Source organism: Alnus glutinosa, chromosome 2 (genome assembly GCF_958979055.1).
Source record: "Alnus glutinosa chromosome 2, dhAlnGlut1.1, whole genome shotgun sequence".
Classification (NCBI taxonomy): Eukaryota; Viridiplantae; Streptophyta; class Magnoliopsida; order Fagales; family Betulaceae; genus Alnus; species Alnus glutinosa.
Genome location: NC_084887.1, coordinates 27091543 through 27114289, shown reverse-complemented (window position 1 = coordinate 27114289; position 22747 = coordinate 27091543). Strand labels below are relative to the sequence as shown.

Here is a 22747-nt window from a genome sequence, read left to right as displayed (position 1 = left end):
CTTGTCCCTTGTAGGGGAGGTTGAAGAGCCCCACTCAAGTGGCATAGAAAGTAAGTAGAAAAAGGGGCTTTCTCATATTCTGTTCTCCCAATTATCCAAATGTTTCTCCCATTACGTACTCGTACTAATTGAGTCGGTATTGATTAACGTACAACAAAACCCCACCATTGTGTCAATACAAAGTACAAACATACATCACGAAATTAACGTACGATGCCTTATTAGATTATGGGAAACTGGAAATTTACTTGCCTGACTTAGCTTCTTATTGATGCGGGAGAAGATCATGTATAAGATTTGAAGATTATTTCTTGAATAAAATTAGCTAGAGAATAGAAAAGATCGTACAAAATATTTGAATATATATTATTTTTAGAATAATATCTTTTATTTTCTGTATAAGAATTTTACTTTGTCTCCAAGTTTACTGTTATGGTATGCATTTTTATTAATTTCTTTATTTTTTTTTTTTCAAGTATTCTGCTTGGAAAATACTCAAACTTTGCCTACATAAATTAAGGCAGGTATGTCTTATTTTTGCAATCAAGTTTTAAATTATCAATTAAATTTTAAGTCTTTAAGAGTTATTTCTCTGTTTATTTATTTGGGGCAATTAGGGATTTTCTTTTCCCTATTTGTTATTTTTTTTGTTCCTGAATTCCTGGAATTTTCTATCTCCAATTTATAATTTATCCTGCTATCATACGATGTCAGAACAATCTTGACTCTGTCCCGCGTCACTTACATGGAGAAGCTGACTCTAATATATATATATATAAGAAAGAATATAATATTAATTACTAGCTAGCTAGCAGCATATTATACATTTATTTATATGCGCGGTTTTGCCTGGCCGGAATAAAAACAATCATGCCCATCACGTATATCGTAAGCTTGCTAAAACCTTTCAGCTCCTGATTTGTGGAGATAATTGTTGTAAGGGGGTTGATCCTTGCACAACAGGTTGTGCACAACCTACTCACATGGGTGTAACCCATCTGAATGGGTGGGTCCCACCCATGTAAATGGTTGTGCACAATCTCTTGTGTACCGAGCTTTTCCCCAGTTGTAATTAACACCCTCTTGCTCTAATTGGACAATTTCTTAGGTCAAACCACTTCCTATGACCCCATTAAGCTAAGGAGCGGCTGTCACAAACCAGAAATAGAGTTAGGGTAAAGATGAGATTTTTGAGTGTAGAAGAATCGAGAAGAAGGAAGATAGAGAGAAGTGAGTTGTTTAGAAGATTACGTGGCAGTTAGAGAACTGAAGACTGAAGGCCAAGGTGCGTTCCAACTGACTCTAAGCTGTGCGTTTCGGTCTAGTAACTAAGGGCCGGTTATATGGGCCGAGTTATGGGTTATAGTTAGGCTTCGTTTCTTTTATGTTAGTTGGGTTTCCTTTTATGTTATATCTTAATGGGCTGTCTTGTAAGGGGAATTATATATATAGCCTCTAGGGTTGTTACAAGGGTATCTCCTTGGTATTGATAACCTTGTATTGGAGGTTGGCTACCTCGAACCAGTCACTGCTGTTATCTTCCCTTATTTTCTCATTAATGATATTTCCATAATTTTAGCCACGTTATTGATCATTGTCAGTCTCCCTCCTTAATTTTAGCTACTATACAATTCACTGATTTCAATCTAGTATCAGAGCCTTCGACCCTACCTATGAAAACTCGTTATGCTGCTATGGCTGAAGATTCACAAAATTTGGCTAATCTCCAAGGCCAAGTAGCCAAACTCCAACAAGCGGAAATGGCTACTCTGGTGGAAATGCAGAACACCCGGGAGGCTATTGACCGTTTAACCCAGATGGTCCAATTCTTGATGGACAACCGCTCCCGCAACCCAAAAAAATAACCCATCACCGATACCCCCCTCGCAATTCCCCTCTTCCTACCCCTCCTAACCCTCCTCCTAATACTTTTGGTAGGGAGACATCCTCATTTCCAAGAAGCTCTAGCTCTAGGGATGGCCTCAAACCCAAAACGGTCCGGCTAAAGTTTCCCCGTTTCGATGGGGATGACTTGGAGACATGGTGCTGTCACGCCAAGCAATTCTTTGACATGTACAGCACCCTCGACAACCAGCCCCTTTCACATGGATGGAAAAGCCTTGGTGTGGTTCCAAGAACTCAAGGCCAACAATGCGGTAACCTCTTGGAGTGAATTGGTTCGGGCAATTCAAATCCGGTTTGGCCGGGGTCCCTACGACAATCCCATGGAGACATTGTCCAAGCTGAAACAGGAGGACTCCCTGGATGATTACAAGAACCAGTTCGACATCCTGGCACTCAAAGTTCATCGCCTACCCGATGAACACAAGCTGAACTGTTTTTTGGGTGGGCTCAAGAACGAAATCCAGTTGCCAGTCCGGATGTTCAACCTCAAAACCTTGGTGGAAGCGTATTCCCTCCCTCGCATCCAAGAGGAATGTTTGTCTAACCTCACTAAGGGCCTCAGACCACCATGGCGGTCGGCGCCCTTCTCTTCGTCCAACCGCAGCATGAGTTCGGAGTTACTTATTAGCGAGGGTAAGGGACCTCCCTTGCGAGCTCACCCTTTAACTCATAACCGGCCATCTGCAGCTTTTCAGGGTAGACAGGGGTACAACCAAAACAAGGGGCCTAATTCGAACCAAGCTCTGGTTCCTGGTCAAAGGGTTACTCAAGCTCAGATGGAGGACCGGAGAAAAAGGGGCTTATGCTATTCCTGTGATGCCAAGTGGACCCAAGGTCATGTTTGTGCGGTGCCCAAGCTATTCCTAATTGATGCCGTTCAGAAGGAGGAGGAAGCAGACAACACCCAGGCTGACCAAACAGAAGAAGACCCCGGGGAATTCTTCTTGGAAGAATTTTTGGAAATCTCGTTAAATACTATTAGCGGGACACCTAACTCGAAGACCATGCGGATTGTCGGAATTCGATTCCACCGAGTCGTTGTCCTTATCAACTCTGGGAGTACCCACAATTTTGTGGACTCCAAACTAGCGGCCTCATTGGGTATCCACCCTTAGCCACACGATGGAATCAAGGTTCAAATTGCCAATGGCCATGAGGTGGCTAGCCCTGGTCGTAGCAAGGAGGTGGAGGTTAAGCTCTAGGAGATCATTTTCAAGACAGATCTCTTTATTTTACCCCTGGCTGGGTGTGACGCGGTACTGGCCATTCAGTGGCTGCGAACCTTGGGCCCATTCTCTGGGACTTTTCGGCTCTTACTATGAAGTTCACTTAGGTTGGATCCCCCTGTGTGTTACAAGGCCTAAGGCAAGGGCCCAATGTGATGCTAGAGGGTGAAGAATCCTTTAAGCTTCCCAAACACGAAAAAAAAAAAAAAAAAAAAAAAAAAAAAAAAAAAAAAAAAAAAAGGGCTGCTTCTCCAACTCCTGGGCCATTCTCCTTTTGAAGCCCAGTTGAGCAGTAGTGTTCGCGCCCCACCATCAAGCCCTATAGCCGCAATTTTAAAGGACTTTGAGGAGGTTTTCCATGAGCCCAAAGGATTACCCCCTTCTCGGGCCCACGACCATGTTATTCCCCTATAGGAGGGAGCCCAGCCCATTTCCATAAGGCCCTATAGAAATCCGTATTTTCAGAATGAAGAAATTGAAAGGATAGTCCAAGAGCTGCTTGATTCAGGGGTGATCCGACCCCAGTCACAGTCCCTTCTCCTCTCCGGTCTTACTAGTAAGGAAGGCCGACGGCACATGGAGGATGTGCATGGACTACCGGGCCCTCAACAAGGTAACCATAAAATATAAGTTTCTTATTCCCTTGGTTGATGAGTTACTAGATGAGTTATGGGGATCAAGGGTTTTCTCTAAGCTGGACCTAAGGTCCGATTATCACCAGATTAGGGTAGTGGAAGCTGACATACCCAAAACAACCTTTCGTACCCATTCCTGGCACTACGAATTTCTGGTTATGCCGTTCGGCCTAACCAATGCACCTTCCACATTTCAAGCTCGATTAACCATATATTTAAACCATATTTAAGGAAGTTTGTCCTAGTTTTTTTTTTTACGATATCCTCATCTATAGTCAGGACATGGAATCTCACTTAGTTCATCTCACTAAGGCATTAACCCTCCTCAAACAAAACCGTCTTTTTGCTAAAATGTCTAAATGTATTTTCGGTGGTCCTAAGGTAGAATACTTGGGCCACATCTTATCAGCTCAAGGGCTTTGTGCAGACCCTGGAAAAATTCAAGCTATGCTTGATTGGCCCCTCCCTAAAACTACCAAGGCACTCAGAGGCTTCCTAGGACTTACTGGTTATTACCCGAAGTTCATTAAGGGCTTCGAGAAAATAGCTGCACCCCTTACAGCCTTGTTACGGCACAATTCTTTCACTTGGACCGATCCAGCTCGCGAGGCTTTCCAAGCTCTAAAAAGGGCAGTATCTCAAGCCCAAGTACTAGCCCTACCAAACTTCGTCCAGCCATTTCTAATTGAGTGCAATGCTAGTGGGATTGGCATCGGAGCAGTCTTAATGCAGAACAACCGGCCCATAGCCTTTTTTAGTAAGGCATTGAAGGGAAAGGCACTGCACATTTCAGTTTACGAAAGGGAACTATTCGCCTTGGTCACAGCGGTCCAGAAATGGAGACCCTACTTGTTGGGCAATCCTTTTTGTGGTAAAAATAGACCAATAGAGCTTAAAATTCCTGCTGGAACAAAAGATCGGCACTTCATTTCAGCAAAAATGGATCACAAAACTATTGGGGTATGACTTTGTGGTCGAATACAAGAAGGGGGTCGAGAATAAGGTGGTTGATGCCCTATCTCGGAAAGAAGGGTGGGAAGAAGATGACTCACTAGCCCTATTATCTATTCCCATAGCCGAATGGGTGGAAGAACTTAAACAGCAGTACACTAATGATGCTGAACTCCAGCAGCTGTGGGAGAAGTGGCAATGAAATGAGCTTGATGCTCGGAAGTTCTCAGTCCGAGATGGGATCTTACTATACAAGCAAAAAATTGTGCTAGGGCAATACCCTAGGATCAAGGCTCAGGTGCTGCAATTTGTTCACAGTGACCCTATGGCAGGGCATTCCGGGTACGATAAGACCCTTCAACAGGCAAGGCGTGACTTTTATTGGAAAGGTATGAGAAAGGAGATAAAAAGATTCATCCGTGAGTGCGATGTGTGCCAACAGAACAAACATGAAAACACTCGGCCATCAGGGTTTTTACAGCCTCTCCCAATGCCTAACAGAATCTGGACAGATATTACTATGGACTTCATAGAAGGCCTTCCACTCTCACAATGCCAATTAGTAGTCCTTGTAGTAGTGGATAGGCTATCCAAGTACAGTCACTTCATAGCCCTATCTCATCCATACACGGCAGCCAAGGTAGCTCAGTTGTTCATACAGCATGTTTTCAAGCCACATGGGATGCCCCAGTCTATTGTATCAGATCGGGACCCCACATTCACCAGCCAATTTTGGAGTGAATTGTTCAGGTTGCAAGGCACTTCCTTAAAGCTAAGCACCAGTTACCACCCCCAGACTGACGGGCAAACGGAAGTGGTTAACAAGAGCCTGGAGAATTACCTACGGTGTTTCACATAAGACCCCCCTAAGGACTGGACCCATTGGTTGCTATGGGCAGAGTACTGGTACAACACCTCGTGGCACTCGGCCATTAGGATGACACCCTACGAGGCAGTCTACGGCGTCCCTCCACCACGACTTCTCAGCTATTTTCCTAGAACTACTCGAGTAGAAGCAGTGGACGAAGTGCTCCGCAACAAAGAGCAAATCATCCACCTGCTCCAACACAACATCAAGCAAGCCCAACAAAGGATGAAAAAGTATGCAAATTTACATAGATCAGAGAGAAAATTTCAAGTCGGGTAGGAGGTTTACCTAAGACTCCAGCCCTATCGACAAACCACCGTGGCCCACCACCGCGTGGGGAAAGTGGCGTACGAGCTCGATCTGCCGCCAAAAGCCCGCATCCACCCGGTGTTCCATGTCTCACAACTCAAGCTCAAACTGGGATCCACCGCTATAACGCTACCCAAGCTGCCACCAATCAACGCCAAGGGGGTTCTCCAACCGGAACCCGTTGAAGTGCTGGGCCGCCGCGCTCGACCAAAGGGTAATCGTCCTCTCATCGAAATCTTGGTTCGATGGGAGGGACAGACGGCCGACGATGCAACCTGGGAGGAGTTCCACCGTCTGAGAGATGCTTACCCACACCTTGTGGGCAAGGTGTTCTAAACGGGGAGGTATTGTCACAAACCAGAAATGGAGTTAGGGTAAAGATGGGATTTTTTAGTGTTGAAGAATCGAGAAGAAGGAAGATAGAGAGAAGTGAGTTGTTCAGAAGATTACGTGGCAGTTAGAGAACTGAAGACTGAAGGGTGTGTTCCAACTAGCTCTAAGCTGTGCGTTTCGGTCTAGTAAATAAGGGCCGAGTTATGGGTTATAGTTGGGCTTCATTCCTTTTTATGTTAGTTGGGTTTCCTTTTATGTTATATCTTAATGGGCTGTCTTGTAAGGGGAATTATATATATAGCCTCTAGGGTTGTTAGAAGGGTATCTCCTTGGTATTGATAACCTTGTATTGGAGGTTGGCTACCTCGAACCAGCCACTGCTATTATCTTCCATTATTTTCTCATTAATGATATTTCCAGAATTTCAACTCCGTTATTGATCCTTGCCAGTCTCCCTCCTTGATTTTACCCCTAAATCCCTACTATACAATTCACTGGTTTCAACGGCTCACCTCTCACATACTCCTTTCTTTTCTCTTTATTTTTTTAAATATCACAAATATTTTACAAGTATCTTACTACGTCACTACGCTGATGTGGCAATGTTAATTTTGTTTTTTTTTTTTTTTTTTTTTTAACATTAGCTAATCCAATGATGGATTAGTACTCTCACATCATATAGTGATAATGGTGAGATATTAGTGTAGTATATAACATTACACAAAATGTAATAGTAAAGATAAAATCTTGTTTGGAAAATGTCACTTAACATCTGTTAACCTCAAAAAAAAAAAAAAAAAAAAAAAAGAGAGAGAGAGAGGGAGATTAAAAAATTTGGAAGTTTTATTCTCCCTGGCTAGAAAGAAGCCAAGCAAGAAGTTCCCTGCGAAATGTTGTTATGAATTTTCTTGTTTTTGAATTATAAAAGTGAATGAATGAGTAGGAGCAGAGTATGGATGTAACGAATGAATCCATGAACTGTTATTGAAAGATTGAGTTATGGCTGATTCGAGCTCAACCAAAAAGCTCCAAAGGTTTATAAACTGAAATAAGATACTAGACTTTCTATATCCAGCCCAATAGTTGAGTGGACTCTTATACCTAGTGGATCTGCCAACCACCTAACAGATAGACCCAACAGATTACCACTTTTACAAGCCTTATTACAAACTCCAAACTGTCACACAAAACGGTGCATTTTACCACTGTCAGCTGTTATCCATGCATCTGTCATGCTGCCTTACATAACTCTCATACTTCAACATCACGCCCAACGTCTCTGAACTCACTGCCCAATAGTGGATTACACGACTCTCCATACTTCAAACACCACGTCCAACGTCTCTTTCCAACGTATATATGCCCATTCATCTTCTCTATATCTCCTCTGCACTTTCTTCTTCCTCCAAATCTTACAAAGCCAAAGTAGGCAACAAAGACAAAGAAGTGGATCAAGAGGAGCATGGGATCTCCAGCAAGGCCACGGGAATTATGAACGGCTTCATTTATATCATCTTCAAGAACTTGCCAGCTTTAAGTAGCCGACAATTTCAACGAAAGAGATCTAGACGGCGGTGCAATTGACTGTTTTTAATTTTTTTACTTATTTGTTAAATCACCACTTATATTAACACTTTTCCCGCGTTTAAGCTTAAACTCTTAAATAAATAAAGTCCAACATGTAAAAATAGAAGGTAAATAACTGAGACAATATTTAAAATTACTAGTTATACTAAAAGTTTAAGCTGATAAGAAATTATGAATTTAATTATTTAATAAATATTTTAACATTTCCAATCATATATAGGCTCAAATTCCTCCTCAATAAGTAAGAACTTACATATAGAATATTTAATTGAAATAAAAAGTAATTATAAAAACAACGTTCGAACCCAGAACTTTTGCTCTGATACCATAGTAAATCTTCAATTTCCTCAAAAACTTGACGAATAAAAAATAATAAATCTAATCATTTAATTTATTTTCTAACACTTTCGGGAGCCAAAGCTATTAAATCTTAACTGGCTGTAGTATTTTTATTCAATTACTAAAAGATTCATTACAATCTGGCCAGCAAACAAACAAACAGATACAATGAGCCCCGCACTTCACCAATATTTAGAAAAGTAGGAAATTTTTCAGGAGGCTTCTTCCAAGGCTATGGTGTATAAATTCTTTAATAATATGGGTTAGTGATTTTACAATCTCTACTGGCATAAAAACTTCTTCTTCTGCGTAACTACAATAACCCAAACATCAGAGGATCGAGCCACATACTTGCCAAAAGAGAATATAGGGAAGATTATACATTCAGCAATAGCTGCAACCCGAACCAAAAGAAGAATGAAAATATCCTTCCTCTGAACTTTGACATAGTTGACTAAATCTGAATGATGTCTAACCAAGTCCAAGCTAGTCTCAATGTGTCAGTTAATAACGTATAATATCAGACAGGTAAGAATTCCGCCACATACGTTTTTCCCCGCTCTTCACGTGCCCTGGCTGCCGCACACAAGTTTTTCAAATTTGGAAAGTACATTAGAAGGATGCTCCAACCATGAAGAGAGACAACATATAAACAAATGACTTAGAAAATAAAAGAAAAACAATACAATGAGGGATGTAGAGGGATTGAGGTAAAGACAACAAATCAGGCAGGCTGTTCTATTTTCAGTTATTGACCTAACTGCCGGCTGACACCACACCTAAAACTTCCAAAATTTAAATTCTTGTCCCTTTTAAACCTGAGTAAATCAGAAAGCAGGTTATGGATTCATGTAATTGGAAACAGTACATGGAGCTCTGGGGTTTTAAGCAACAAGATCAGTTTCCGTGCAGAGTGGTTATACTAGCCTGAAAAGAACAACAATTCTACATTGTACCTGACGCGTGCAATTAGCATCCAAGAACTCCTACTTGAGAGGCTTCATACCCTGCGCAAGTTCGGTAACACCTTTGTTATTGTATTCCAGAACATAAAGTAAAGCTTTTATTAATGTTTTCATATCCTGAACCAGATAATTTCAGAACAATTTTCACCATCCAAAAAATATATGCCAGCACAAGACGTCCAAAGAAGGGTGTGTGTAGCGTGCAAAAAATACACAACCTCGTACCAAGATCCATACACCAAAGCCAAACTTAAACACAGTCCAAGTAAGAATATCATGGATTATTTCTTTTTTTCTTTTTCTTTTTTTCCTATTTTTCCTTTTTTGTTTTTTTAATAAATATTCATCCAATTTTTTTTTTTTTTTTTTTTTCATAAGTAATAAAATTTTATTAAAAAAGCGTAAAGCGCCTCTAAGTACACATGAACAAATATTCATCCAAAAAAAATTAAGCTGACAAAGATCGATTCTCTTAGTCGATATAGTCTAATGGCTTTTCCATGGTCAGGGATGCTTTTCTTCTTTTGCTGATTTTTTTGCAGGTAGTGGAATTTGGTTTTCTTGTTTTGAGACCCATCCTCTTCATTTCTTGTTATTTTGGTCAAATAAATTGTCTTTAGAGTATCAGTAAATGGATGTCTCATTCTTTAGTTCCTTCAACCTGTATGTCCCTTATTAGATACTAGGACAAACAGTCAGACTCTCATGATAGGAGTCACTGATTTATTATGACAAAGGAGGTTATAAACTAAAGAGTAGCCCTCCAAGTCAAATGAGATCCAAGCAATCCGTCTACGAACCATGTTCTTCTGCAGACAATCCTGGAAGACCATGTTCTTGTGGTTGATAACATTAATGAAAACATATAGTACCTAGAAATGGGACTGCATTGCATTGATATATAGCATCTATTTCTAAGTTTCCATTAGAAACCAATCCTCTTTGTTTCTTGATGCCCAGCATCCTGATCAAACCATGCTTTATCCAAATCACAAAATGATCTAGACCAGTGTAGCAATTTGGTGTGAAAAATGCATTCGCACAAGGTGCTTTGAAGAACTTCATCCAATTAGATTGCAGCTAAAACCGTGTTGATCCTAACAAACACATCTGAGACATGGTTAATAGTAGTGGACAGTAATGACTCATAGTCCCCTAGGAGACATCACCGTGATATGAGTTCCAGTTGCAATAATGACATCTCAACCAAAGCCCAAAATATTGTTCATCTCAATCATTTTGTCATCATTTTAGGACGCAATGCCAAGAGATATGAGAAACACTAAGCTGTCTTGCCAATATATAACTGGAGTATATTACATTTTCCGAACTATGAAAGAACAATTTAGACAAAGAATGAAATTCCCCGAAAATCCCATGGTTAAATTGAGAATCCATCTTTAAAACCATTATCTATTTACTTATTTCTTTGTTTGTTTATGGTAATACTAGGTAATATTCAGCCATGTGATACAAACTAGTAAGCTAAAACCATATATCCATAGGGTGATGTACCTTAGAAGCCCTCAGCTCATTGACCGTCATTCGAAGAGAATCATCCGATAATATTAAGCGTGATAGCGCACCGGTGCTCAACCTGCGAGAATCAATCGTGTCTTTAGCAAGTTATTCGTCAAAAAAGAGCAATGGATATATTTAACAATTTGAGTAAATTGTGCTAACCTGACCAAATACATACCTGAGGCAATGATGGATTTTACCATACAAGATTTGAGATGGGAGATGGAAGAATATTAAGAACGGTTGGGGAGAGTTTTCTAGACATAGTAGATTTGATATAGGAGAGGGCTCCAAGATTATATTCTGGTATGACCTGTGGTGTGGAGATCAAACCCTTAAGGAGGCTTTTCCGAATTTATATAGTATTGCTTGCATAGCAAATCATTTGGAGCTTTCTAGCAGCTCCCATTAGTGGAACGTAAGCTTTATTAGAGCTGCTCATGAATGCGAGATGGATGTCTATGCTTCATTTTTCAATTTATGTATTCCCTTAGATTGAGACTAGGAAGTGAAGACAAGCTTTGTTGGGCCCTTCCACGAGAGGGTTGTTCAACTTTAGATCTTTCTACAGTGTTCTTGTCCCTTATGATGGCACTCTCTTCCCTTGAAATAGTATTTGGCAGATTAAGGTCCTTTTAAGAGCAGCTTTCCTTGCTTGGTCAGCCGCCTTAGAGAAGATCCTCACTATAAATAACTTAGGGAAGCGGCATGTCATTGTGATCGATTGGTGTTGTTTGTGTAAGAAAAGTGAGGAGTATGTGGATCATCTTCTTTTCTATTGTGAGTTTGCCAGTGCCTTATGGAGTGCTATTTTTAATCGTGTTTGGCTAACTTGGGTTATGCCTAGACGAGTAAAAAACCCGTTTGCGTGTTGGAGATGGTTATATGGCAGTCGTCAGAGAGCAACAATGTGGAAGATGGCTATAATCTTTGAATTTTTTATGTATATCATACTGAAAAAATCAAATTTCTGATTATATTATAAGAATTCTCAATTTCAAACATGATGCTTTTTAGCAGTTTAGGATTCTGAAACTATATTCTACAAATATTGTTCTATTACACCTGCCCCTAAAGAAAAAAAATCCTAGCTTCGCCGCTTAGTATCATATAGGGAAAAATTAGCATACCCAAGAAACTTGGCTGCTTCTGATACAGAACCCTCAACTGCAAAAATTAGATCCAAGAGAGCTTGCATTCCCTGTCAAGAAAGAAAACCATGGTTGTTCCTTAACAAACTCCTTCTGCCCAGCCTAACCAACAAAAAAAAATTCCTTCTGCCCCCAATTGTGATTCAAGAAAGTAAGAGAAAAACAAAGCTTACCATACGAAATTTGGGGTTATTATGACCAATCTGGGGACCAGAATTGGAAGGTCTAACGGTGGACTTAGGGGGCAGAATCCGAAGGAGCTCCGGGGGCGGCTCATAAGCTTGAAGATCCACATTGTTCCTCACTGACATGTAATAAAAACCGAAAATGTCAAGTAGTCAGTAGCCAAAGCCAAAGCAAAATGCCAAAAAGAAAGAAAGGAATGAATGAATGTAATCTCAGCCACTCCTAATCTTACCTACCTACCTCTAAGGGCTAAGAGAGTGCGAAGGCGCGCTAACGCTGATTCGCGGTTCATATGCTGCGATCGATCCTCCGCAGCCTGCAATTGCAATGCAAAACATATTAATAATTATTACTTATCTATTTAATAATCAAAATATATTTATTTTTAAAAAAAAAGAAAAAAAAAAAAAAAAAAAAAAGAAGACCTGGGCAATGATACCGGTGGGGAGGTGCTTGAGGCGGACGGCAGACTCGCGCTTGTTGCGGTGCTGACCGCCTGGGCCGGAGGACTTGAAGGTGTCCATCTGGCACTGTTTCATAAGCTCCTGGTCCGTCAATTCCAGGTATTCTTTCCCCTTACAATTCCCAACAACCTCGTTACTAGTTGTTGTATATGCGTATCCCTGGCACCACCGCATGGTTCCTCCTCTGGTTATTCTTAGTGGCGGTGCGGGCCGAGAAGCTTTGAGAAAGAGTGAGCTTAGCGATGATGGTGAACTCCAACGACTAGAATAATAATAGTAGTAAGGCGATGCATGACCCAAACTCAATCTCATTCCCACGCACCATTTCAACACCAATTGACTCCCCATCTCTCTCTCTCTCTCTGGATTCCTTCTATCAATTTCGTTTCCCTTTTGCAAACGTCTCTTCCCTTGGATTTCTCCTTTGCGTTGCGTTAAGCCGATAACTGGCCTTAGTCGGACTAGCCCAGACCTAAGCTTATTGACTACCCTCACAAAACAAGCCCACTGGCGCGGACTGGGGAAAGTATTCTTGGTCCGAAATAACTTTTTTCAGAATTCTATTCGGGTCTTTTTTTCTTTTTTTTTTTTCAAAACCCGCATTCAACCCATATTCAACCCGAGTAAAATACCGAATTGAATTTCAATTCTACTCATCCACACAGCGGCGGAGCCAGATTCTTGCTAGGGGGGTCAAGATTTAATTTTTATTTTTATATATTTTTATGAAAGAAAAAAAGAATAAAGTTAAATAGAAATTAATTTTTAAATAAATATAACTAAAAAAAAAATCAATTATTGCTTAAAACATATAAATGTAACATACAATTTATTCTATTACGTACTGCCTAGCCTGTTACTTTATTCAATTATCTTTGACGAGTCTTCATAATTGGTTAACAAACTGAAGGAAAAAAATAATAATAAAATAAAATAAAATAAAAACTTTAGAATTTCTAAAAAGTTTAAATCGCAATTCTCAATTTGTAAATTTGTTTTTTACTGTCAATGACCTTATTTTTTGCTCAGCTTTTCCTTATTTAGGCCTTAATATACTATTTGCTTCTTCTTTCTTTTATTTTTTTTTTCTTTTTTTAAGTCAGCAGGACCTATATTTGAGGGTTTTTTTTTTAAAAAAAATATATATATATATATATATATATTTAGAGTTTAGACACACCATTATTTTGTACCTTTTGTTTTTAAGTCAGCACGACCCATTGGCCCACCCCACAGGCATTTTTTTTTTCCTAGCCCACTAACGCAACTTACAAAAGCCAAAATAAAAGAATGAAAGAAAGAAGTTACTTAAGGCAGTGGCCCATAGGCCACAAACAAAACAGTCCAACGAATTTATTAAAACGGTGTGTTTAAGGGGTATTGTCATTCTCATCATCTTCTTCCCCATTTTCATCTAGTTCTAACCTAAATGCAAAATTCAAAAAAATTTCAAGACGTCGCCGTAGCTGAAGTTTGCCCCTAAAGTTTGGTGACTGGGTTTCGATTGTTCCTGATTTTGCAGTTGAGGGTGGGCAAAAAGGGCATCTAGAAGATTTTCTACCAAGAGTAAGAAATATTTTTGGAGGTTGAGGGGGGGCATGTGCCCCCCCTCGACCCCCCTTGGCTCCGCCCCTGCATTCACACGAATTCCAACGCCATTATTACCTCAAAACCAACGTTAAATATAAGTTGCAACTTGACAGTGAGACCCACGATTTCAGTTAAATTTCAAATAAAAAAATCGCATTATCTTAGATTTAAAGAATAAAATAATTAAATACCAAATTTTAATATTAATAGTCATTTATTAATTATTATAGTTATTTTAATCATTCCACACTACTTTTCATAATACCAATTATTATATACAACTTTTCACACTTCCAATCATTTTCTACAATTAAAAAACACTACTTTACAATCTCAAAAATCCAACACCCATACACAATTTCAAAAAAAAAATTAAGGAGCTATTTGGTAAGTAAGTGTGAAATGGAATATTTATTTAAATAGTAGTAAGAAGTGATTGATGTAATATAAAATTTGTGAATGTTTTATGAAAAAGTAAAAAAGTTTTGTTTTGTAGTAGATTTCTTTATTTGAATAGTAATAAAAAATTATTGATGTGATGTAAAAAGTGTAAAAAAGTAATAATGTTTTTTATTTGATATTTTTGAGAGAAGTGAAAAGGGAATTGGAAATTTTACATTTGGTTGCCAAACAACTCCTTAAATTCTACTCATCACCCAAACATATTTTTTTTGCCTCGAAATTCGCAATCAGAATAAAATTTTTTCTCTAAATTCTAAAATTTAACATCAAAACGAACCATTAAGATTTTAATTCATAAAATCAGAAGTCTCAACGTTTAAGTAAAACAATGAAAGTATATATATATATATAATAAAATAAACAGTAATTTAGACTAGATTATATACAGGGTTTTTCTAGGAAAAATCATTTTCCTTAAAGAGATTAATCATGTTGTACAGGTTGTGCATAAATTGTGCAGAGAGCTTTTTCCCAAATCTTTAATAAGATTCTCTGTCTGAAACAAATTCTATAAAAAAAAAATGCTCCAAATACTCGCCCAATTGTAGTAGTGCACTTGTTGTCCACTATAAATGTATGTACCATTCCCCTTCTATAAAAGGACCATCTTCAACTTCTCATCTACTTCAGTTTCGTGATTGTTGACTTAGAGTCTTCCTTCATCTACTTCATTTCCGTATGTGATCCTCCAGACGTCGAGAATGGCCGGCGAAGGAGAGTGGCCTGCGATAGGGATTGATCTAGGGACGACTTACTCCTGCGTGGCAGTGTGGCAGAATGATCGAGTTGAGATAATAGCGAACAATCAGGGCAACAGGACGACGTCGTCTCATGTTGCCTTCACTGACAAAGAGCATTGGTCGATGATGCAGCCAAGAACCAGGTCGCCAGGAATCCCACTAACTCTGTCTCTGGTAATTAATCTCTCACTCTCTTTTTTTCTTTTCTTTCCTTCGATCTGTTTCCTTTTTCTATGTGACACACAGCAAACCAAAAAATAAAGAAAAAGAAAAACTAGGCTTTAATTTGTTGTCAATGGCGCGTGCTTATCAAGGGTGTGCCCATTTATGCTCAGTGGCATCTACATGTGTTCAAATTGGACGAAAGGAACATATTTAATGATATGAAGGTTTAGGATCCTGTTGGGATCCGGGTTTTATGTGGTACTAAAAAGTACCGCATATCTGCTGTGATTTTTCTACGGCTGAGATGCAAACAGCAAACATATGAAGGAAAAAACAAAACTCCGTCACTTCTCCGTTACAGCAAGCCTCTTTCTTCTTTTTTTTTTTTTTTTTTTTTTTTTTTTTTTTTTTTTTTTTTTTTTTTTTTTTTTCGCGGCACTTCCTGAGCAGCTGCTCAATAAGGAATCCACGAGTCTTGGCAATACTCCGCAATTTCGATCCCTTCCGACCTCATTGCATAGCACATTTGCGACTGGAACTGAAGAAGCGACAACGAAGGCGTAGCGAAAGAAAAAGCACATTGTTGTCCCTGGGAAGGCTCCCAATTGGAGAAGAGATATCACTGATTGTGGTCGAGATTCGATCTCAATAAGTTGGGTGCAGATTTGGCGGCAAGCGAGCACGTTCCAAGCCTTCAAGACGTGGTTTTCGAGTGCGGGATCGAAGTAAAACTCTATAGCATAGCCTTGTGAAATTGCTACTAGAATTGAAATTCAGAGAGGAAAATAGTGAATCAAAGGGAATGGAGTACAACCCGAGATTCAGAATTGACATATGAATGTAACCCAACAAAGGAAATTGGACAATCAAATTAGCCCACAAAGTTAAAATCAAAACGCTAGACGTTTTAGCACAAATCTGCAAAAAGAAAGAAATACCCAAATGAGATTGAAGGCAAATGAGACCTAAGAAGTGAACAATATGTAAGATTCAAAGTAGCCAACGAAGGTAAAAATCAAAACCCTAGAGATATTGTGCGAGAATACAAAGAAGAAGAAACACCCAGATGAAATTGAAGGTAAAACAGGCCAAAGGAGCAGGAAAATTGGAGGAGTAAAATGGAGGTGAGATGAGAAATGGGCAATTGGAGAAAGGGAAGCGAGAGAGATAGAGAGTTCATAAGGGTGTTGGCGTGGGAATAGGAAATGGAAGAAACAATCACATGTGAAACGGTGGGAGTAAAGTTTCAATCAGAAAAGAGACAAAGGGAATAAAAGGAAAGAAATCAAAAGGCTTTTGCCTGGTACAATGTTTTTACGAGGTTTCCCAACAAAATTGCCTTCAATCATCACGGCGCCAATACAAAGAGAAAGATTTTGCTACGTCGGTCACCCCAAGAAGGATCCGACTTCTATGTTTGCTGTTTGTAACGGAGAGGTGACGAAGTTTTATTTTTTGTTTCATATGTTTGTTGTTTGCATCCCAACGGTAGGAAAAAATCACAGCAGATATGCGGTACTTTTTAGTACCGCATATGGAAACCAATCCTACAATAACACAAATCCAATATCAATCCAACCATTAAATTCGATCTTCAACAACAAAATACACTCATACAAGCTCCAACAAAACATCATCAAAAACACCTCCAGATTCGGCCAAGACCCACAGAATCCTAGAAATTCCATACCAAAGCCACAACTAAAATCACTCCACTGCCAACACACCAAAACAAGGGTTTTCATGCTTTAACCGAAACACAAAACCAATACACAATCATCAACCAACTTCAGATTTCAATTAATTAAAATAGAGGATCTAAGAACCCCAAATACTCAAACTCATCAATAAGCTAACCAAGAGTAAAATACCCAAACTAAATCAACATAGTTTGTAAGAAATTACCCCAAGGGTTTTCATAGCAAGTCCACTGGAATCAGTGAGCTAAAATCGCCGGAAAACATCACTGACCCGCCGGAAAATTTGCCGGAAACCTAGCCTTAAGCCGTTGGGTCACACGGGTACGGGTCATGGGTTGCTCGGATTAACGGGTCTTTGGGTTTCTACGGTTCACCGGTTGCAAGGCTCACCGGAAATTGCTCATCCATCGCCGGACTTCGCGTCTCAGGTCATCGGAGTTCGTTAATGGAGGATCGGGTCTTCCTCTCAGGTTCAGCAGGTCGCGGGTCTTCTCTCCCGGGTTTGGTGGGTTACGGGTCACGGGCTCGCCAGAATCGCCACTGGAACCGCCGGTTTTCGGTTCTGGCCACCGTCCACAGAGGATCGGGCTCCATCTCTCTCTCGAGATCTGTCTCTCCTTCTCTCCCGATCTCACACTCAATCTCTCGGCTCTCTAGGTCTCTCTTTCCCTCTCAATCTCCCTAAATCTCTCTCTCAGCTCTCCCTCTTACTCGGTCTCTCTCTCACTCTCAATCTCTCTGTGTGTTCGGGTGGGTAGAACAGAGAAGAAGGAAGAAGAATAGAAGAGAAAAGAAGAAAGAAGAAGTCGTGGACTGTTGTCCCCTGAGGAGAGAAAAAAAAAATAAAAAGAAAGAAAGAAAAGAAAAGGAAAAGTGAAAGGGATAAGGGATAAGGGATAAGGGATATGTGGCAAGTTGTAAGTGGGTGGGGAGATTTCTTTTTATTTAAAACCCCCTACTATTATTAATCATAGTGGGACCCCATCAAATTTTATTTCTATCTTTTATCAATAAATATTCAATCTCATATTTAATTTAATTACTCCCTATCCATACACTTATTTAATTGTTCCTTAGGGTCCATTATTATTCCACTTCTATTATTTATCTTAGACTTATTTAATTTAAATAATATAAATATCACTTAAAATCTAATTATTAATCACTTCTATTTATAAATACAATTTATTAATTGCTAAATCCCTTATTTAATTTCTTGGTCTACAAATGATATTAGAGCCATTGGCCAGCTTAAGATGGTGGAAGAGTGCACAAGCCCAATGAGGGATGCCAGCGGGGACGCTGGGTCCAAAGAGGGGGTGATTGTGACGTCCCACATCGCCTGGGAATGAGGATGTGATTATATGTATAAATGCACCATTTATGACACAACGCGTTTTAAAGTCGTGATGGCCATGAACCTATCAGAACTCCGCAGTCAAACGTGCTTCTGCGAGAGCAATACCAGGATGGGTGACCTTCTGGGAAGTCTGGTTCGGGGGAGTCAAAAGCGGACAATATTGTGTCATTAAGGGTGGGTCGTTACATTATTGCCCCCTGTGGTTTGCGACTTTTATTTTTTGCCCCCTAAATTTTACTTTTTATCATAGGTGGTAACCTGTAGTATGGGAAAAGACGGAAATGGTACCTTCGTCCATTTTTCCATCCAAAACTAACGTCCAGCCATGTTATCCTACAAGTGTCGGCGTACATGCGCGACACCTGTCCCTATGACACACCTTAGAGCACTAGCAGCAGATTCCCAACCATTTTTCCTAAATTTAAGGAATAAAATTACTTTTTGCTTCTCTATAAAAAAACACTCCATAATACATTCCCTTAACTTTCCCTATATCAATTAAATACTTTTTTTTACTCTTATTTTATTCTTTTTTTCTCTTTCTTACTTTTTTGTACCAACCAACTCCCAACCAACCCTTCATATCTTTGTTTTTATGTTCATAAAACTATTAAATGACCATTTAAATGGTTTGATCAAAATAGTTGGGAATGAGAATTTTTTTTTTCAAGGGAAGGTTCTAGGAATCTTTTTTTGTGATAGAATTTAGATCTAAATTCATATATTCCTCCCTTAATAACATAGTAAAAACAAGCTGAATAAGTGATCCATTTTTTTTTCTTCAATGAATAAGTGATCTTTATAAAACTAAACAAAACTGAACAAACCCAGTCCAACAAGAACATCGAAAACAAAACAAAAGAGCAAAACAAAGCTCTGACCAAATTCTCAAAACAGAGAACAACAAAACCAGAGCTGGAAAAACACCCATGTTGAGCTTATGTAATTTCTTGGTGAACCACTTAATGAAATCTTCGATTATTCAAAAAAAAAATAAAAAAACAAATTAGCACTCTAACGTTTCTTCAAGTATCTTAATAAAAAGGTAACAACTAAACCTCATATAACTATAGGTGAACACACCATAGAAATCCTGCTCATCCTTCGTTAAGTTAAAACCAAACCTCAATATAACTTCTTACACACAAAACACCAACAAGAAGACCATTTTTCATATCTCAAATAAATGTAAATTATTTTTAAAATTCTCAGACTAACTATCATTAAAACTCCAAAACCAATAACAAAACTTTCCATAAACAAACATAAGAATCCCTGCAAACAGTTGAAGATGTTCTGTACTCACCCTATCTCAAATCAATGATATATTTTTTTTTTTTTTATGAAATAAAACCTTCATTGATCAAGCACTTCAAAATAACACTCCAGCAAGGAGCTGGATACCAGATTCAATACAGAACAACAAAACACACCCTGTACTACAAAACGAAAAACCAGGGAACTAAAAACACTCTACAACAAACTCAACAGAGATTACAAACTCCATAAATGAACTAAATAAGCAAGAGCCAGGAATGTGGATTTGCCAAAAACTTCTATTCTCATATATATGTTTCTATGGCTAAAACAAAAATCCATAACAATTAAAATTTTGAAAGACCCAGATCAAAAATTTCCCATATGTCAACAAAAAAATTTCCATGAAGAATCCGGAAATGTTTCAGAAGAAGAAACTCCAAAATGCCCGTCCCATGATTTACAATATGTACAACGAAAATATTGGAGATAATAAAAATAACCCACATTATTTTTCAAGATTTTCTCGTGATAATCATGAAAATAGGAAGTGTACCTCATGAAACAGCTCGAAAACACACGAAAGAACCGTCGAGTTGGAAGAGCGATGCGAGAATCAACCCATCGACAACAGAATACAAGAATCAACGGCAAACTTGACTTCAACTAACAAAGAAAAAAAGCCAAAGCAACGCACAACAACAAGTTGGTTAAAAATTAAAGAAGGAACACAAACAAATAAGTAGAAACAAAGAATGGGAAAGAAAAGAACGGGTCTGGGTGTTCACCGGCGCTGCTCCAGCCACACATCAACTACCGCAAGACCTGCAGCTCGTCTTTCTCGCTCCCGCTGTGCAGAAAGCTAGTGAAGAATGAGGGTAGAGGCGTGATGGAGGAGTTGTTTTATGGGTATGGCGCGAGAATGAGTTTCAGATGGAGGGAAATGAAAGCAAAAGTGGGGAAATGAAAGCAGAAATGGGGAAGCGTGAAAGGTGAGAGATATGGCCGATTTTTTTCTATTAAAAAAATTTATTGGGAAGTTACAGTGCTACCCAACCAAGATGTGTAAAAATGGGGAAGCCACCGTGGGTCAATTTTTGGTGCTTTTTATCAAATTTATCCTAAATATAGGGAAAGAAACCATTATAGAGAATCTGCTACTGGTGCTCTTAGCGTTGACGTGGCTACCATATATATATATATAATTGTGGGGTGGCTGCCACCCTCAAGATACCATTTCTGATACTTAGTCAAACCACAGTAAGCACATCATGAAATTTATAAAACCACAGGGGTATATATTGGAAAAAAAAAATTGTGTTTAAGTAACAAACATTTGGTCATTTTTTGGGTTATATCAATTGGCCATGCAGATAATTTTGTGTTTCCAATTGTTACACAATCAATTATGTTTTCTTTTTCTTTTTTTTTTTTTTCTTTTTTTTTTTTTTTAATTTTTTAATTTTTTTTATGAAGGGTTCAATTCTTGTCAACATGTTATTTTGATACACGATAGGCATACATGTTACTTTTGGTTCAAAATAGGCATACCAAATATATCAAATATTATTTGTGTATAAAGTACCATTTGTGATATAATTACAAAACTAAAGTACCATTTCTAATACTTATTAAAATCACATGGGGCACATCAAGAAATGTATAAAACCACTGGGATATATATTGGAAAAAAAAAATTGTGGTTTTTAATTTTAATTTTTAAGTTTTTTTTTTTTTTTTTTTTTTTTTTTTTTTTTTTTTTTTTTTTTTTTTTTTTTTTTTTTTTACAAAAAAAAGGAAATTCTAGGGGTGGCCGAAACCACCCCCATTTGGGCTTGGAAGTGGTCGAGCCACCCTCGACCTAATGGGGGTGGCCGAGTCACCCTCAAGCCAAATGGGGGTGGTTTCGGCCACCTCCATTTTGGCCCTTGGCGGTGTGGCCATCCACCCCACCGCTTAGATTTTTATTTTTTTTTTTAATTTTTTTTTAATTTATAAAGTTTATTATATATATATATATATATGGTAGCCACGTCAGCGATGAGGTATGCCACGGGAACAGGTGTCACGCATGTACGCCGACACCTGTAGGATGACATGGTTGGACGTTAGTTTTGGATGGAAACATGGACGGAAATATTATTTCATTTTTTTTTTCCCATACTACAGGTACCACATATGATAAAAAGTAGAATTCAGGGGACAAAAAAAAAAAAAAAAAAAAAGAGGTCGCAAACCACATGGGCAGTAAAATATTTAACCCTAAAAAAAAAAACCGTCACCCACGTTCAATGGCCTTTAATAGATAAATATATTGAAAAGGGAAGCATTTTCCCAAATATATGGGAGTTGTTTGGTAAGTAATTGTGAAATGAAATATTTATTTGAATAATAGTAAAAAGTGATTGATGTGATATAAAATTTGTAAATGCTTTTATGAAAAAGTGAAAAAAAAAAAAACAAAAAAATAAAATTATGTTGTAGTGGGTTTTTTTATTTGAATAGTAATAAAAAATTATTGATGTGATGTAAAAAGTGTAAAAAAGTTAAAATGTTTTTGATTTGATTTTTTTTTTTTTAGAAGTGAAAAAGAAATTAGAAATTTAACAATTGTTTACCAAAGAGCTTCATGATTAGCACGCTCCACGTGTTTGTGCAGTGCAAGGACACAACAGTCTATTATAAAGTGACGTCATTCCATACGTAGTTTAGATGTTTCATTTATCAACTTATATGCAAGCATTAATTATACACCTATCTAAAAAATTCGTATAATAATTGAAGAGTAATGATTCACTACCACCTAAATATACAACTTTTCACCACCTTGTCTATGTGGAAAGGTGGTCCCTCACCTTAATTTATTTTTAAAAAATAAAAAAACTCAAAAAGTAGTGGGGGACCACCTTGCTACATATATATTTAGGTGGCATTGAATCATTATTCATAATTGAATGCTTCACTTCAAACAACTCTATCCATTATCTTATTTGTAACCCATATTTGTCTTATTTGTAAGACAACTTCTAATAA

The 22747-nt window shown here is 38.4% G+C and overlaps 1 protein-coding gene across 3 annotated transcripts; it reads right to left on the bottom strand.

Annotated features, from left to right (window-relative positions):
- Positions 1 to 8374: 8374 nt before the first annotated feature.
- Positions 8375 to 13003, bottom strand: LOC133859280 (uncharacterized). Of its 3 annotated transcripts, none has more exons than XR_009898730.1 (7): positions 12402 to 13003; positions 12217 to 12292; positions 11964 to 12094; positions 11770 to 11840; positions 10634 to 10715; positions 9022 to 9160; positions 8375 to 8725 (listed from the first exon to the last, which is right to left on the bottom strand). XR_009898730.1 is itself a non-coding variant. In XM_062294620.1 (7 exons), exons 1-6 carry the CDS (start codon positions 12786 to 12788, stop codon positions 9140 to 9142), a joined length of 768 nt encoding a protein of 255 aa, XP_062150604.1. In that variant the 5' UTR covers positions 12789 to 13003; the 3' UTR covers positions 8375 to 8725; positions 9110 to 9139. The 3 variants fall into 3 exon arrangements, 2 of the variants coding, with proteins under 2 accessions (XP_062150604.1, XP_062150603.1); XM_062294620.1 differs by having other exon boundaries at positions 9110 to 9160; XM_062294619.1 differs by having other exon boundaries at positions 8375 to 8729; positions 9110 to 9160; positions 12402 to 13000.
- Positions 13004 to 22747: the final 9744 nt, after the last annotated feature.

Excerpts from the sequence above, each read along its gene's own strand:
- LOC133859280 (XM_062294620.1), bottom strand. The coding sequence starts at position 12,788 with ATGGGGAGTCAATTGGTGTTGAAATGGTGCGTGGGAATGAGATTGAGT. Across the intron at positions 12,293-12,401 it reads CCACCGGTATCATTGCCCAG|GCTGCGGAGGATCGATCGCA; the intron begins GTCTTCTTTTTT and ends TTGCAATTGCAG. Across the intron at positions 10,716-11,769 it reads GAAGCAGCCAAGTTTCTTGG|GTTGAGCACCGGTGCGCTAT; the intron begins GTATGCTAATTT and ends TGATTCTCGCAG.